The 19,577-nt window shown below is 23.0% G+C and overlaps 3 protein-coding genes across 13 annotated transcripts in view; 2 read left to right on the forward strand and 1 right to left on the reverse strand.

Annotated features, from left to right (window-relative positions):
- Positions 1-1,023, forward strand: part of LOC126896206 (uncharacterized) — a 23,610-nt gene extending 22,587 nt beyond the window's left edge. The window contains exons 22-23 of the mRNA XM_050668785.1: positions 804-914; positions 977-1,023. Of these exons, the coding sequence (XP_050524742.1) occupies positions 804-914; positions 977-1,023 (158 nt within the window). The remainder of the gene's footprint in view (positions 1-803; positions 915-976) is intronic.
- Positions 1,024-2,824: 1,801 nt separating this feature from the next.
- On the forward strand, positions 2,825-5,314 carry LOC126896481 (trafficking protein particle complex subunit 2). Its single transcript, XM_050669288.1, has 3 exons — positions 2,825-3,040; positions 4,481-4,714; positions 4,770-5,314. Exons 1-3 carry the CDS (start codon positions 2,954-2,956, stop codon positions 4,866-4,868), a joined length of 420 nt encoding a protein of 139 aa, XP_050525245.1. The 5' UTR covers positions 2,825-2,953; the 3' UTR covers positions 4,869-5,314.
- LOC126896482 (uncharacterized) overlaps positions 4,620-19,577 on the reverse strand; it is a 41,749-nt gene continuing 26,791 nt past the window's right edge. For 4 of the 11 annotated variants that reach the window (XM_050669297.1, XM_050669291.1, XM_050669289.1 and 1 more), the window contains exons 3-6: positions 19,325-19,342; positions 19,016-19,036; positions 16,586-16,690; positions 13,739-14,987 (exon numbers count right to left, since the gene is read on the reverse strand). In XM_050669297.1, coding sequence (XP_050525254.1) covers positions 14,919-14,987; positions 16,586-16,690; positions 19,016-19,036; positions 19,325-19,342 — 213 coding nt within the window. In that variant the 3' untranslated portion in view covers positions 13,739-14,918. Of the gene's footprint in view, positions 5,213-12,817; positions 13,096-13,738; positions 14,988-16,585; positions 16,691-17,032; positions 17,802-19,015; positions 19,037-19,324; positions 19,343-19,577 lie in introns of those variants that run through there. The other 7 variants (XM_050669299.1, XM_050669295.1, XM_050669293.1 and 4 more) reach the window with 4 other exon arrangements.

A 19,577-nucleotide genomic window follows, 5' to 3' on the forward strand; every position in this document is an offset into this window, starting at 1 on the left:
TCTCAGCTCTCATTTGACCTACTTTTTGACAAATTTTTTTTTTTAAATTAAACACTATCTACAGATTTGCATCGAAGCGTTTATTTTTGATAGTGATTTTAATCACTGTCAGATATCATTATACTTGATCCAACTATGTCACGTCAACACTGTGCCGCGACCCCCCTGAGCTGGGTTTTTTTTTTTTTATTTATTCAACTTTATTTACTACTTCTGTAACTAGTTCAACGGACGCGGTCATGGTATACCACCTCGTCCTGTTTTTCTCTTTCCATTATTAACGTCAATATGTTCTGCTCATCATGTAACATTGTTGTCTATTAATAAGTACTAATCAACGTTTTTTTTTTTTGACAATTTCCTACACTGTGTTCATGATTTCGTTGATATCTACCTAGTAATGTAAAAATACTTTATTTTATTTTTCAGAGGTATAATACACATTTCATAAAACTATTTTGGCTACTTTTATAACTATATAATAACTGAGTATGTCATTTGAGAAAATACAATAAATCAAAAAATATTATTTATAAAACAAATATTATACAAACATTTTTTTTTTTATAATCTTTTTCCCGAGTGAATTTAAATACTATACAACCTTTTATTTATTGACCGAAAAAATATTTTTTTTATTATTGTATCCTTCTATGAACGGACAAAAATAGTAATACACAAATTAAATCAATGTAATACAAAATATATAGGGAGTATAAAAAATAATTAAAAAATTTAAAAAAATAATTCAACTACTATTTACAGAGCTTTAATAAAAGTTCTGTATTTTTATTAATTTTCAGGCTTAAATCTACTGAAAATTTTTGACCCTATCTACAATGAAATACCGTATAAAACAAACCTAACTATTATAAGTCCATTAGTTAAAAATAAAGCATTTTCTTTAATAAATGGTATTCTAAAAATCCTATACTATTAACTTAATTATAATCAATAAATGCCGTAATAATTTTAGGAAATCACCCCTCTAAATGGCATTTAGAGAAGAAAATGAAAAGGTGATATGTCAGTTCTTTACTAACCTAAGTTTAGCCAACTAGTTGTAAATAAAATTAATTTAATGACAATTATAGTTTTTAAAGTCTTTTAATAAAGAAAAAAATTAGTAGTAAAATTCATATCCAGAACGACAGTTGCAGATCCGAGGTTGGAGCTAAACTAATGAATTAACAAGTTTCCTATTTGTTTTGTAATTTTTGATACTGTTATTATTTTTTGATTGTCATTGAATGTGAAAAATATTATTTTATTTCGACGGCTTAGTACAGAAAAGAGTGAAGTCTATATTTGACGAAATTTGAATTAATTGTGTAATTGAACTAACTTTCTATTAAAACTTATAATGTAAAAGTTCAAAAAATAAAACCTTAATAATTTAGGCAATAAATCGCATTAAAAAAATACAAAACAAATAATAGTAAAACAAATTCAAACTGTTCTTATGAAACTAAAAAAAATGTTGAACTCTTTCTTTGTACCAAGCCATCAATATATACATCATTAATTTTTTCTTTTACTTAATTACTGATTTATAATTTTACTATCGTACCTATTTGTCATAAAATGGCTATTAGTATGTTAAGGTTATTTTACTATTAATAGTAGTTTTGTTTGATCAATGATAAATTGTGATGTTCTTTTTTATTGTCGATATATAATTGATAATATATTAATTTAAATAAATAAAAACACTTATATGAAAGATAAAAAAAGTAATTAAAATTGATAATTATTTATTTGACTAAGCAAAACTATTTTAGAAAGTTTCTAGAGTATTCGAAAAACTTTTTTTTAATCCATTGCACATTTCAAGACGATATATAGAATAATTTAAGCAGGTTCAAATTTTCAAATTCGTTTTCCTCAATTTAATGGATCGTTGGCAAAAAATAAAAAATAAGTTTAAGTTTATACTTAATTTAGAATAGATTCTAGTAACTTTTATGAAAATTAATGACCCCATCACTGTAACCCCCCTAACAGTATTTTAAAATAAAAAAAAATCAACTAGTAGTAAATTTTTTTTAAAATAATAACGGTATTAAATTGAAATTGTAAAAACAAAATGTGCATAACGAAAGTTTAAAATACATTTTATTAAGGAAGTAGGGAGAACACAACCATTTCTATTTTCATAACTATAAATAACGTACAAAATTAAAAGAAATATTTTTTTTTTGATTAGAGATGTCTTAACGCAAAAAATACATAAGTTTGAAAAAAAAATTAGAGGAATTGGTCTCTTAACCTCTTATAATATGGTAATGAAGATTATAATTAATTCTGAGTCATATACAAACAAGTTTTTGTATAACAATTTATAAAATACTATACAAAAAATTTGATGAAGTCATCAATGGCCTAACTAAAGTTTCGTTTAGGGTGACAAACATTTCAATATAAACAAAACAAAATTATGCCTTTATCATTTAACTTTTTTATATTAGTGGAAATATGACACTCATTTCTTCCTCATAATTACACCAATAAGAGTCCTGTGACGTTATCTATCTAAATGAACAATCGGACGAATTATTTTTATGACTAATGATAATAACGTTATTAATTTTTAACTAACTTATCATATTCTCTTGTCATATGTCATATAAAATTAAATGACAAGAATATACTTCATTTGAACACTACATTACTTTAATTTATTATTAGTTATCAACAGAATAACAGACTTTTGGTAGAAAGAGTAGAAGAATTCATTGCACTTAGATAAAGTAGTGTTAACCCGGAATATTTTATCAATTAATCAAATTTTTTACTGATAAGAAAATAGCGAATATATCAGCTTAATTTTTAACACAAATAATATTAATTACTATCATTTAAATCGAAAATTATTATAAGAAATAGCAATTAAACATAATTTTATGTATTAAGAATCATTAACGTTAAAAAAAAGAATTTAGTTATTTAAATTATGACTGGATTTTATTACTTTGTTATTGTTGGACATGGTGATAATCCAATATTTGAAATGGAATTTATGTCAAGTAAAGAAGTTAAAGTAAGTATTAATCTTATGAAAATTTCTTTTGGATCAGATGTATATATTTATGTATTCCCTATATCAAATTTTAACAATATACAAATCTAATCTTAAGTTTATTAAAAAAAAAAAAAATGAAAACTGGCCTAAAGATTTTACCGTCAGTAAAATATTTTACATCAAAATTATTTATGAATAATTTTACAAGTGTTCAAAAATAAGTGAGTTTTCACTATTATTTCATGTGATTTTATTTCTTGATTTTTTATTAATTTGACAATAAAATAGGTAATATTGATATAAATTTTAAGTTTTAAAATTTTGAATCATTCAATGAAAAGCAGAAGTAGTTATCTTATTATTCATAATACAACTGCATAAAAATTAAATTATCAATTTTAATTTGAAAAATTTAATAAATATATATATTTAACAATGAATACACTTTGTTTTAATTTAAAAGTTAAAAATATAGTGAAACATCTTTGTAATTTTTGTTTCAGTGGCTTTATTTATGGTATATAACTTCTCAAAATCCAAGAACAAAATAATAAAATTAATAAATCATAATTTTGTTGAAAAAATCATGTTTTGTATACCTACATAGTTTTATCATTAAAAGATTTACTGCTATTAGTATTTTAAATAAGGCTTCAACCTCATCTTTTGAAATAAAAAAATTAAATTTTTTATATCATGTACCATAATATAATGACCATCATCATAAGTTGCTGTCTGAATTGATTTTCACACTCCAATAACCTACTTGTCATCTATTAATACATAATAGACTATCATATCTATGTGTACATAATAAATATTACACCCCTGATTTGTAAATGTAGACTTTTTTATAAGAAATGACTTGAGTCATTTTTTTGTATGTTTATGTTATTTGTAAAAATTGTGAACAATTCTAGACCAAACCTATTGATATAACTGTTATTTGTGTATATAGTTTAGCTATCAATATACTGCTTTATACAGCAGTATAATATATACTGCTTTTTAAATTTATTTAGTCGCATACACTTATGGGTAAAAATATTTTGTTTTTTTTTATTACTAAAAGTGACTTGTATCCTTTCTCATTAAAAAACATTTACAGTTGGACATCTAAAGAATATTCTTTTTAACTTCCTTGCTTTATTAAGAAATAAAATTCAGAGAAATCAATATATCATATCAAAAAATATAATACAGGTATACTTACATATATGCTGACAATACACTAAAAGTTCTAAATTTTAAATGAGTCACTAACTCATTACTATGTGTTCAACCTTTACGTAACATACATACTCAAAATTAAGTTCTAAAAATAATATTTTATCTATATATTTCTATACTTAACCAATTATATCTATTTAGTCATTTAAGTAAAGAAAACTGTAATATTTCTTCTTTTTATATACATAATTTTTGTTATAAATTAAATTAAATTATTAATTATTTTAGAAAGAGGACCACAGTCATTTAAATCAATTTATAGCTCATGCTTCACTTGATCTTATTGATGAACTTATGTGGAAATCCAATTCAATGTATTTAAAAAGTGTTGATCGTTTTAACCATTGGACAGTGTCAGCTTTTGTCACAGCTAGTCGTATGAGATTCATCATGGTACACGACTCTAAAAATGATGAAGGTATCAAAAACTTTTTTACTGAAGTGTATGAAATGTTCATAAAGGTAATAATTATAAATAAATACTTTTCATTTCATTAATTTGTTAATTATTTTTTAGTATGTAATGAATCCATTCTACAAACTCAATATGCCAATAAAATGCAGTTCATTTGACAAAAAAGTACAATTCTATGGTCGTAAATATTTAATAAGTTAATATTTATGTTGCCATCAATTTAATATTCTATGTGATATATAAATTAATTTCCATGTATTATAATTATATAAGTGTTAGATTTACATAAAAACTAAACAATATAATCTAAATTCATTGTTTCACAAACTCAAATTCAATTTATTAATAAATTTTTATTTATTTGGGTATTCATGTAAAATATTTAGTATTTATTAAAAATTAAACAAACAACACATAATTATTAAATAGAACAATGCACATTTAAGAAAATGACTAATTGTTCTTAATGCATGTTATAATACAAATATTATTTGAATTTGTATTTATTGATTCCATTTCAGTGGTTCGTATGAATCATATGGAACCTGTAACATTAATATTTTTTTAAATTTAATACTAATTATAATTAAAACTATTATGTCATTATCTTAAATATCTATTATAATAAAAATATTCTTGCCATCAAAGTGTGTGTTATGTTTTGGAGCAAAATTTATTGTTATCAACATTTTGATTAAATTTAATTACATAAGTATAATACACCAAATATACCTTTTACAAATTCAGATTGTTTTACAAAAATTTAATGTAATATGCAATAAAATAATGTAAAATTTATGAAATTCTATGTCATTCAAAATTGAAGAGCTAAATGCAATAATAGCCTATTCCATCAAAATGTTAAAATTAGGATAATAACACTATCTTATGAACAGTTAAAAATATCTTAATGTAATGTTGATTTTTATAGTACTGAAATAATTTTTACTATTTCCATTGTACTTATCAATTTGTATATTTTTGTAATCCTGCATTTTAAGTTTTGTGATAATGTAACAAATGTTAATTCATTAATTAAAAAAAAAATTTTGGATTAATATAATTTAAATGCATTAATACTTAATACTGTATTCTTACCAATATTTACTAATTCTTAAATTAATTTTGTTCTGAAATATAGTACTATTTTTGTAAATTCCGAAAAAAATAAAAATCTGTATGAAGCATATTTATTGTTTAGTGGCATAATTAACTATTACTCTCATTCCCTTAATTATTTTTAATAGACACTATATGAGGTAAAATATGTTTAAATTAGTTAAGGGAAAGCTAATTTTAAGAATTTTTTGTTAGACAAATTCTCAAAATCCACTTACTTTTATTTTTAGGTAACTTTTAATGTTGACCATAAAAAAGTGAGTTGTGACACTTTTTGTTGGAGACGTTGACATGGAATTAACAAAAAATATAATTTTTACATAAAACTGTTTAATTTGGAGCAACATTTATTAAGCTGTATTAATTGTAAAGGATAAATTTACCTATATTCTAGCGTTTCTATAATTTTGAAAACACAATTCTAAAGTTATTGAACATTAAAAAAGCCACAATATTGTATATTTTATTAAAATTTACTGGTGAATATAAAAAAAAGAAATGATGTAAACAAAAAAATAAAAACGATAGATCACAGATAATATACTTAAAATAATTTATTTTAAATTTTGTGACTCTAGCATTAATATATATATATATATTTATATATCAAAAGTTGTCCTGCGCAAAACAGGTTAATAACACTATTTTATTCACTGTACGGCGTCTTCTTAGTATCTAATTCTTAATAGATAACTAAATAAACAAATTTTTTGGTTTTAAAATTATTAAATACTGCAGCTATTGTAGCTTCAATGCGAAGTTGAGAAGATATTAATTTTACTGTGATGTGTTTTTTTCATTTATTTATTATTTTTTATTTTTTTGTGTCTGTTACCACTTTTTCTCAGCTCTCATCGAACCAATTTCTTTTAACATTACGTCAAAAGATTACAAATCTAGTCAATTAAAGACATTACCCTCAAAAATTGAAAAAATTTCCTTCGTTCCCCGTAAATGGGGGAATTCTCCAAAAAAATTACAAATTTAAAAATCGCTAAATTTCTACATTTTTTCAATTTTTTTTACTTAAAACAGCCATAACTTTTTTAAAAATTACCATATCAATACAATTTTTTTTAATAATACGTGAGGTATTTACCTATTTTTTCGTATATTTTTTTTATAAATCTGACCCTTTACCTACTCACAGGGGGGATTCAAAATGACAACTTTTTCACAAAAAAATAACTTTTGAAAGTGTTCCGTAAATATTGACACATTTATATAAATCTTAAATTAAAGCTAAAATAATATACTTTAAAATTAAAAAAAAACACAGTGGGGACGTGGTATAGTTGAGTCCAGTATTGATGATATCTGATAGTGATAACAATCACTATCATAATAAATTCTTCGATGCAAATCTGTAGATAGTCATTAATTTTAAGAAATTGGTTGATTATTCTAAAAGCAAAATTAATCCTATTTCTATCATTATTCCTAATTAGTAATTGATTTATAACTATAATTTATGAATAAATATCTGTTAAAGCAATTCAACGTAGTATGAAATTGATACATAATAACTTAGTATTGTAATTTTTTCGGAGAATTTATAATAAATTATAGAGTAGTTATTACTTTTATGGTAAAAGTGTAAACAAATTAAAGGGCTTGACACAAAACTTTTTTTATAAGAATTTGTTGTTAATTATAAATAAATGGTCTGCATAAAATTTTCATCTGAGTCAAAAATATACATTTATTATTCAATTTTTCGTGCTAATTTCAAATCAGCAATTATATTTTTTCTATCGCCAATAATTTTTGATAATATTACTAATTAGTTAAAAACTATAGGATATAACTATAAGGAAAATAGTTCTGAATATTTCAATTGTATCATCTATTTAAACGCCAAGAATTACATAGAATTTATTGATATTTCTTTTGAAATGATTTATTACACAAAAAATTGTTTTTAAATTATTACAGATTTTGATTTTTAATATTTTCAAAATAATCAGTGCAAAATATCATTTTTAACCTATATTTATGGTATTTTAAAATTGATTTTTTGAAAGTTAATAAAAAAAAAGTTGTATTTATTACCATAACTTTAAGCTCAATTTCAAGTTTGAAATTTACATTATAAAAAAGAAAATTTTACGAGAATAAAAAAATAGTATTCTTAAGATTAATATGCAGACAGGATATTGTACAATTCTATTTTCTGTAATTATATCAGAAAAGCTTAATATTTTTTTATATTTTTATTGTAATTTTTGGTGATTAAAAATATTCTATTGAAATATTTAGAACATAATTAATTTTAATGATTTACATTAAAAAACCCAATCAAAATGTTGTTAAAAAAATCTACTCAATTGAGTGTATTAGTTGTGATCATTTGATATATCATTAATAAAGTTGGTCAAGTATGAGCTGAGAAAATAAATGATAGCCATAAGAAAAATCACATGGAAAAAAACACTTTTATATATATCTTAAATTAAAGCTTAAGTAATATACTTTAATATGAAAAAAAAAATGTCAGACTTTATTTTGTTTTTATGGTGAAAACAGTCATCAAAGTTAATAAAAAAATACGATTTTAGTAAAAAAATTCTATTTCATATTTTTAACTTTATTATGCTATAACTTATTGAAAAGTGTATGGATCAATATAATTTTTTTATGAGAATTAATATTTATATCCCTCTTTCATACTCTTTTTTTAAATAACACCGTTTCCCTTTATATGTTTATAAAAAATATTTGTTTATTCATATGTTACACTTATAAATTATAAAACTTGTAATCAGGATATAAATAAGAAAATAGAAGATCATGTAGCTTTTGGAATAAATCACTATTTTTTTAAAATTAAAGACTATCTACAGATTTGCATCGAAGCATTTTTTATAATAGTGATTTTTATTACTGTTAGATATCAAATGTACTGGACCCAACTAGGCCTCGTCACCACTGTGCTGGGTTTTTTATTCTAAAGATATAAAATATTTATTGATTAATAGTATTTTCTGGTAGAAAATTTGCTAGATCAAAACGGTATATTTTTAGCAATAATCAAATAATTGTAAACATTGTTATATAGTTTATACTTTAACTTTTTAAAAAAAAATTAATTTTATAGTATAAAAAAAAAATAGGAAGATTATTATTATATGCGATGCTAATTTTAATAAGTGGAATATACACCGCTAATCATTAACAAAAAGGCTAAGCATTTCATTTATTAAATTGTAGTCTACGTTTGATAAAATGAAACTTAAATGTTTCACAAAAGTATCAACAATTTTATACAAACGATAAGTATTATCTACAATAATAAATTCATCCTCATATCCGACAAGACTTGGTTTTTCTACTAACACATTTTTTACAAGATTTTGATACAACTTTTTCAGGTCATCAAAATCAATAGAATTTATTTCCAATGTTCCAGTTGCATTACATTCGTTTCCGAACATTAAACATAACTCTTTAAGCTGTAATTTTATTGTATTTATCTGGAAGTATTTCTGTTCACAAAATGTATACACATCAGAAGAAAAATAATTCTTTAAATTATTGAAATAATTGTTCTTATAATATCCAGTTAAAGTTGTAAATAAAATAATCTTTTGTTTTATTTTATAGTTTGCATCTAACACAAAATCTTGCATACCGTCTTCAGTCATGAATTCGTTTCTTTTATTAGCTATTTTGTCACAAATCATTAAAATATGAGTCGCTAACAACCGAGAGAATATAATATTCATTTGAGCCAAAAATTGAGTGTGCAATATTTTTATACTTTCAAATCTATTTAATAATTTGTTGACACCAATAGCTTCATTCATCGATGTTTTGATCATATTAATAGCATTTCCCCATTCTATATTGTGTCCGTAATTGGTTTGTAAATAACCTAGAGCATCATTTGAGAATAAATAATGATATTTGCGTAAGTATAAATTATGTGTATACATTTTATCACTATTTCTTAAGATGATATTGGACTCGGCGTATATAGACAAAGCATTTATAACTTCATTGCAAACATCTCTCTCGACTACAAAAACTTCTGATAAATTTATAAGTGAATCTGAATTTAATGTTGTGTATCTATTATGCAACAAATGTTGTGGATCTGTAATGTCATGTATGCTTTCTACATTGCAATTCATAGTTGATTTTTTAAGTTCTTGATATATCAAATCTCTCGCTTTCATTAAATCTGGTACGGCTTTAGCATCAAAACTGTATGGGGCTTCACAGTAAAACATTGCAAACATCCATATATCCAAAAGATTTTTCAATCCTAAATTGAAAAGTATTCTTAACATATCGTTAGCAGTTCGGCAAAACCTATATTCATAGCGCATACTCACCAGTGGTCTAGCAGACCATTTATTTTTTACTAACATTTCAATATAATTCATTTCTATTTCAGTCACTAACAATACAGACAAAGTCATGATTTTAATTCCACATTCTAAATCTTTTACTCTGGCCTGAATTGCTTGTTTTAGTAAATCATTTCGCGTCATTTTTTCTACGTTTTTTGGGGATATTGCAAATTTTTTAAGGTGGTCTATTTTTGGAATTCCAAAATCAAATCGCATTAAATCATCATACACTAATTGCAAATTTTTTTCGTCACGCAAGTATTCTATGATAATGCATTGACCAATATGAAGATATATTAAAAGCGGTATGAAACAAAATATAGTCATATCAATAAATTTTCTTGACGATATTATGAAATGTAATTTTACTTACTGTTTACTTAGACACCTAAAAACGTTATATGTTCATTAAATTTATCGGATTTTAGTATTTCATTAATAGGCAAATTTAAAACTGTTATCAAATTATAAATTTGAATTACTCATTTAACTTGAAAACTTATTAATGTGTATTCTATATTTTTATAAATTATTATTTATTTTATATTTATTAATAATAGTCTATTACTAATTTTCAGTGTAAATACGAATTACGTGGTACAATACCATTTGGTATGTGTTTTTGAAATGGCCTTATATCGAGTTCTACTACTATAACTATAGTTATAAATGTTTGCAAAACAACACAAAATAATCATATAAAATTTTATAAATAAAATTAATTATGATACTATAAAATACCAAAATAAAATGGCATAATAATGGTAAAAACGAATTTTGAATTTCAATGGTGGATAATCTTAGTAATAGTCACGTTTTAAATTTTTAATTTCTAAAATTTCTATTGAGATACTTTATTTTATAATCTGATTTTAAGAAACTTAAAATAGTTTTTAATGTATTTTACCCAAATGTAAAATTACAGAATTATTAAAATAATACATACTTGATATCACCTCATTTTTCAAAATTGCGTAGTTACAAAATAGCCCTTCTAACAGCAGGCCAGTATATAGTCGTTATAGTAAAGGATGTATACGTCAAACATTGAAAAACCTTTTTATTGTATTAGAATAATAAAAACTTAATCTTTAGAGCAAGGAAAATTCGCCTTTCCATATTAGAAAACGAGTTATTCGATCTGGTTTATATGTATTTCATAAAATAGATCTATACTAAAGAAAAAAACGTATAATTCTTTGTACAGCTCAATATACGTCTTAGATAAAATATTAGTTCATTATCAAATCATTAAAAAAAATAATTTTTTTAATTATTGTAAGAACAAAATTGTTTGTAATTTTATTTTCTATAAAATTATGAAATTAAAATTAAAGGTTTCCATTTAAAAAAATTAATTTTAAGGTTTTTTAATCCTGGAGAGATGAAAAAAAATATATCTATACATTACTGTAGAATTATTTAAATCAAACATTATTTTTTTTATACAAAATTAAAAATGTTCAACTATTTCCGAGAAAGTTAATGTTTTATCCTTTATGATTTTATCTGTATATTTCCTATTTTCCTCATCGCAAAGTTTAAATTAATCGTATTACTTGGTTAGGGTGCCCCGTTTACTAAACTTTAAGAATTATTTATCAGAGCTCTGTAAAAAAAAAAAATTAATAATGTCCTTCTAAATAAATAAATATATATATATTTTTTCTTTAGAAAACCAGTTAGTTTAATGTTTTTTGAATAATTGTTTAACTTCTAAGATTTAACAATGACTATTCAATAATATAAAGTGTAATTTAATTACCTGCAATATGTAAATCAAATTGTTTTTCAGAATATGATATCAATATTTGAGAGACTTCTACAGAAAAACATTTACTCATAAGGTACGATCCTTTGATAAATCCAGTAATTTTTGAGTAAAGTGATCTATTTTGAATTTTTGTATAATTATATAACGAATATGCTAATTCTAATTAATTGCTATGTACTACAATACTTTCATATAAGTAGATGCGAATTGAACATTTTTCCCCGTCAATTTTTCGAAAGAAATTGGGAGAAATATATATTAATATCGAACTTACGTCTTATATATATAAGACATATATGTCTTACTGAACAAGGTTATTTTTACATCATTTTATAGAAAATAACAAAATTATTTGATTTCATTAATATTCTGTAAATAAATAAAAAAATTAGTCGTTCGTTATTTATTTATATAACAATCAACAACGGAAAAGTTTAATGATGTTATTACTATGTATAAACTCATTTTTCAAACTTCAAATACTATTGTTTGAAACAATAAGATGTAGTATAGAGTCACGTGTCAACTACTTAATGTTATTTCTGTAACAACAAAATGTCAGTCCATTATTTTTAACTATAAATCTAACCTAATCGAAATTCGCATTCTTTTTTGTGAACATGTTTATTGCTATGTGTTGCAACTCTTAGGTATAAAACATGCGGGGGAGTAAAAACAAAAACTTTTTTTTTGAGATTATTGGATTACCAACTTTTGCTAAGTTTTACCATCTAACTTAAATAAACTATTATTTTTAAACCAATAAAACATAGTTAATAGTATTTGTATGCAAAACGTATATATTTAAAAAATAAAATTTAAAACATATTTCAAAAATTTTATTAATTTGTAGCTTATTAACTAACAATTAGTAAGTTAAAATAAATGGAATATAATAAATATTAGACTGAAGAGTATAAATATCAAAGAAAATTAAGATCGTGTTTGGAAATTTTTCAATCATTGCAATTACAATACAAAATGATATGATATAAAAAAGTGGACACTCAATTGATAAATGGGAATAGTAAAAATTTGTCATACAGTTTTAAAGGGTACAGTTCATCTTTATAAATGTAGTCTTCATTATCGCAATAACTACAGGAGAAATTTCTCGGCTAAAGAGCCTTTTCATAATTTTGGGAACTCCTTCATAATTTCTAAGTTCAACAAATCTATGCTTTGATATAAATGATAATTTTGTTAAAATAATAGTGAGGTGATTTTTAATTTATAGTATTAAACAATATCATACAAGATAATAGTTAATGATATACGCATACATAACAACTTGATGATACAAATGGAAACTACAGATTAAAATTACTGAATAAATTTTTAGAAATTAAGTTTTTCTTTTTATAGTTGACACTGTAATTAGCTAACTTAGAACTCATTTCCCAGGGATACAAATGCACAGTTAAAAAATACTATTAAAAAAAACACATTTATAAATCAGAATTTTAATAAAAGACATGTTAAACCATTCATAAATATTATTCTTATTTCGAATAATGTATTTATGTACTAATATAATGATATACATTCATGAAAATATTGACTTGCGAAGACAAAAGTAAACAGATTTTTTATATACTTTCTTATCATCTCTTTTCAATAAAAATCTTAAAAAACTATCTTTCAAAATATACTATTAATTATTATTTTAATAAATTTTTGAAAAAATTCATACAAAATTAATTATAAAACAACCATAATAGTTAAATTAAAAAAATAATTAATTTTTTTATAATTTCAAAAAAAAAAACTTACATTATATTACGAATTGTTATTAAAAAAAAATTCTTATTGACCTTGTCAAAATGAATATTTAGTGAAAACAAAAAAAAAAGCTGGAGACAGGTTCATCAACATAATAATTATAAAAAAGAACCCAGCACAGTGGGGTTGCGGCATAGTTGGATCCAGTATAGATTTAATCTGACAGTGATTAAAATCATAATCATAAAAAAATCTGTAGATATTGTTTAATTTTAAAAAATTAGTGGATTATTCCAAAAGCAACATGATCTCTTATTTCCTTATTTATATCCTGATTACAAGTTTTATGACTTATAAGTGTAATATATATTTATAATATATAAATATATGAAATGGTCCAATTTAAAAAAAAATTTTAAAAATGTCAAAAATTAGCAATTTTTAATTTTGTAATTTTTTTGGATATTTTCCCCATTTACGGAAAACGAGGGAAATTTTTTCAATTTTTGAGGGTAATGTCTTTGACTAGATTTGTAATCTTTTGATGTATCGTTGAAAGAAATCGGTTCGGTGAGAGCTGAGAAAAAGTGACAAGACACAAAAAAAAAATTTTAAAAAATACATCATAGTAAAATTAATACCTTCTCAACTTCGCATTGAATCTACAATAGCTACGGTATTTTAAATACTCCTTGAGAGCAGGTTAAGTGTTAGATTTTCAAAAAAAATGATATCAAATGAAAGGAAAATATCTAAGGTTTCAATATAAAAAAAAGTTATGTTGATTTGGTAATATCTTCAACTAGATACGATTTGTGATCTTTTGACGTATCGTTGAAAGAAATCGGTTTGGTGAGAGCTGAGAAAAAGTGACAATAGACACAAAAAAAACACATCATGGTAAAATTAATACCTTTTCAGCTTTGCATCGAAGCTAAAATTCGCGTAATAATTGCAGTGGACACTCATGAAAATAAATCACGGACGGTAAACAAGACGACTAATTCCGAATCTGGCTAATTTCAAAAACCGTCAGACTAACAGAGGCGTCTAAAAGTCTCAAACCTTTGAGAAGGGTTAAGATTAGTCAGAAATTACAGTAACCAATATAATAGGTTTACACCACGTTTATAATTAGTAGTTAATATGACTTAATAATAGATCTTTTTAAATACACTTTATTTTAATATAACTCCTACTATAGAATGGAGGAGTATGGATTATAAATAAACACCAATACAAGCTATACACACCCACTCTATGTATTACAATGCTTGGAGCTCAATAAGTACTTTTCCTGAAATTAATATTGATCCAAAAAAATGTTTTGTAAGAAAACTTTTCAAACGTCTATTTTAAAACAAAAAAAAATGTGTATTATTAAAAACAAATAATAAAAAATATGATTTTAACATAGTCTAAGAGTACATAAATGATTAAAAATAAATTTACAGCCAAATATTAATTGTATCAAAAGTTATACGAGTTTCCAGAGCTATATATTTAAAGCCCACAGAATGTATTCTCCAAAAAACCTACCGTCAGCCCTGTTCTTAAGTATTAGGATCTTACATTCTATTTTTAGTGTTATAAGTAACAGTAACTACAACTAAAAATCTTTTTCAAAACTGAATCTGATGAAAATAATTATAATTATCTAAGTGTTAATTTTTACATTTTAATACACGGAAAATGTAAATTTGTTAAATATTTTGTGTTATCATGATTACTGGTAGCTTTTTCCCTAATAGAATTATTTTTAACAAACGTGTTAATACACGATATAAATGGTGTTTAAAAATCAATTTTATTAAATTTTAGAAAAGGATTTATATAAATAGTACAGTGGTCTGTATAAAATATATGTGAAAAGTAAAAAAATAAATTATAGGTGCTCTATATTTGATCATGTCCCAGGACCCCAAAAAATCTGAATTGCAACAGTGATGATTGTAGAATTATAAAAGATGAATCTAATTAGAAACAAGATTTTGTTAAAATATTTTAGTATTAAAAACACTAAATTTACACGTATCACATCTGAAGAGCATCTAGAGTTCAATAAATTATGTTGAATGTATTTCTTTGTGTTACAATATCTTAAAACATTTTCAATTATAATGCCATATGAAGACCGAAGAACGGCGTGTAATCGTTTTAAAATTACTTTTTTGGGGAATTTTTTTATAACATTCCATTATAAATTTCTAAGTATACTATTAAAAGAACGTGCAATAGTGAGATTTTAAGAAAAAAACTACAAAACGTCAACATTTACATTACACTTACAATGATCTAGTATGAGTAGCATTTGAAGGGTTCCACAAAATAGAATGATTTTTCTAGATTTAGTGTATATGATAGAATAATACGATTTTTAAAGAAGGTTTTCAAATCAATAGTTCTAACAGTATTATTGATTTGCTACCTTAACTTGAAATATTAGATCGAAGGAATATTAAAGACATGAGTACATGGTTTATTCCATTGTAAGCGTAAATTTCATATTTCTAACAGTAAAATATTCCATGTGTTTCATAATTATAATCAAGTTTTTATTACTTTAGCTTAATAAGTATGAGTTTTAGATTTAACTCTATAAAGTATCTAATTTATATATAAAAGCAAAAGTGCATTATTTTTAAAGCCACAAAACTTTTTCATTATATCAAGGCCTTTTAAATATTGTAATAAAATTTAATCCCCAAGTTCAAATATACTACTTAAAATATGGTCAAAGAAAAAATTGTATTATTAAACTAAGTAATAAAATCCTTTCATTCAATAAAATAATTATTTAATTAACTGAATACTGGATTAAACAAAAATATAATTTCAACTTAATGTTTTAATAAAAAAATTCTCCATCAACGTATTAATAATTGTGAATTATTATTTTTATTAAATAAATAACAATTGTTTAGAATAATTTTAAATTATATACTTACTACTTCATAATTTTTGAACGATCGCTGAATTTTACTACTTTTTCTTTGCATTTTACGGCCGTTATCAAACATTGTATAACCAACAAATTTCTTACCGACATAAAACTAGAGTACAAATAAATTCAATAATTATAAAAAATCTTAACAACCAAAGTATGGGGATTCGGGAAGTTCAAGCCCACTAAAAATAAAATATTTTTACTATAATAAATTCATAAAAAATTAAGTATTGTAAATATAATAAAGTGACGTTTTATACATTCACTCTTTCTCTAGTCAATACATATATGTATATCTACAGTTTTGGTTAAAACAATGCACATCAAAATAATTAAATCGTGCATTTAAGTTATCTAGGTAATACAAAATTTGATAATTATTATTTATTAATTAAAATATCATACAAAAACATTCATTGTAGGGCGACAGGTCAAAATATACTATTACCAAAAATGTCAATATTGAGTTCGATATCAATTCTTATGGTAAAAATGATGTAGAACTCAATAGTAGCATTGTATCTGATACATTTAAACAATTTCTTCGTAAAAAAATTGTCTGAAAAATAAATTTTGCATTATTTTAAGAATGAAGTTATAAACACGAATACCTTATAACTAATCGTGCCGCCTTGGATGAGATGACTTCTATCCTGTGGAAGTCAGCGAAAAAGAATATTAGACCTGGGTTTTTTATCGCTTAATATCCTAGACCCGGAATGATAAAAAAGAGTTAATATGAATGACAATAGCTCAAAGGACTTTTGCTTGGAAAACGAGCAAGGTCATTACGTTTTACACCAAATATTTCAACATTTACATTAGTCTTACGGGTCATTTTAAACGTTTTAAATTATTTACTTATGTTTTAAATTGGGTTTTCTTTTAAACAAGTTTTTTAACAACACTTGCAGAAGACGTCGAACATTAGTCGACGACAATCCTCCTCTTAAATGCAATTAATTTTTTTATATTCAGTCTCTTGTAAAATTTAAAAAAAACGACATTAGTTAATTTTGATTTGCTGCCCTACAATTTTTGATAACTATGAAAAAAAAAAGTACGATAGAATATCAAGAAAAAAATATTTTATGTTATTAAATGTTACTATAACTGTGCTTTCTGCAAAGTAATTAACAGCGATTTTTAATTAAATAGTATTCAATATTTCATGCTAAACTTATGCTGAAGTTGGCGTTCTTCTAAATATATGCATACTATACAAATAAAATATAAATTAATTATTCAAATAACTACAAATAAAAGGTTTCCAAACATAACACATAAAAAATTTATATGAATTAAATGCATTAACATACCCCTCCACAGTTCTTTAGTTTGCATAAAAATTAAATAAATATATTTAACAAAGTAAATGTTTCTGTTTATAATATTAAACAATTAGTAAGTTCAGTGGCGTAATCATATAACTTTTAAGACCTTTAGTAAATATCAAATTTATTGAAAGAAAACATTACTTTTAAGGGTAAATTTTATCGATAATTTTCAAAGCCAAAAAAAAATCTATAGCCATTTTTTTACAATTAAAATTTATATAATTGGACAATAGCCTAAATAAAATGTCGAGATATCTGCATTTAAAGTTTAATAAAAGATTAGTAATGATAGCATACGTAAAAGATTTCTCCTATGTTATTTAGCTCTATCTATTATAACTAAAAATTATATTAACTTTGAAAAGTGTTAACACAAAATAGATAATCTACAAGTAAAATTTTATTTAGGACATTTTCTATTTAATAGTAAAAAAATAACTAGAAGTTTCTATATAGCTTTCAAAAGTTAATCATAAAATCTACCTTTAAATATAATTTTTTTTAACAATAAACTTGATATCTACTATTTTTCATAAAATTAAATTAAATTTTAATCTGTAAATTTTTAATAAAAATCAATATTAAACATAAGTAATGGTGCGTAGTATTTTTAATAAATCTTATCTTCTTCATAATTATATATATAATACCTAACTAAAATATAGTTTCTTATTAATTTAACCCGTCTTCAAGAAATAGGGCGAATTTTTTATATCTTCATTTAAGTTTTATAGAAAAAAAATATAAAACTATCATTGTCCAGTTTCACAAACGCTGATCACCTCCAAGATATATTAAAAAATCTTGTTATTTCTAAAATATTTCCCAAATTACGCCACTATGTATGTTAATAATTTTAGTGTACTTTTAAATTTTTAATTATTATAATGTTATTAATTATTATTTTCGTATTGCAATCCTAAAAATAGTTATGATATCAAACAAAATTTCAATTATTTTTTATATATTTACATTGTACATTTTTATACATTAAATAATTAATTTTAATTTTTACTAAAAAAAAATAATAATTAAAGAAGTAATATTAAAATTTATAAAAATAGAATAAAAGTTATTCAATAATTAACACTTACTCTGCTATCCAACTGACACATCTAAAGGAAAAGAAAATTCTAAGTAAATATATTACCAAGTAAAAGAAACTGATAATTTTAAAAATCTAACCGAAAAGCACTTACTAGCTGTAAAAATCCAATCAATATAATGAGTAGCATAAAAATATAAATAATTTTAATTTAGACAAAATGTATTTTAGTTCGACAATTATTAAAAAATAAATAATTAATTAATAGTTGTACACCACTAATATTATTTTAAATGGTATAAAATTCAATGGAAATTTTAATAATATTTCTAGAAAAAAAAAATTTCTCTACACTTACTCGACTTCCAAGATTGTTCTGAAAAATAAAATAAGTAATTATGTAAACATTATTAGTAAATTATTATAATTAAAATAGTTTAAATAGTAATATAATATTGCTTTAAATTTATATCTCTATTAATAGTAACTGTATAAATTTCTACTACAATTGTCATTGTTTGTACAGAAACTTTTACTTATATATTTTATTTATTATTATAGATAAGTTTAAGAATACTTTAATACAAATATAATAAATGTAGTGCAAAAAT

This window comes from Daktulosphaira vitifoliae, unplaced genomic scaffold, assembly GCF_025091365.1.
Source record: "Daktulosphaira vitifoliae isolate Bord-2020 unplaced genomic scaffold, ASM2509136v1 Scaffold_1, whole genome shotgun sequence".
Taxonomy (NCBI): domain Eukaryota; kingdom Metazoa; phylum Arthropoda; class Insecta; order Hemiptera; family Phylloxeridae; genus Daktulosphaira; species Daktulosphaira vitifoliae.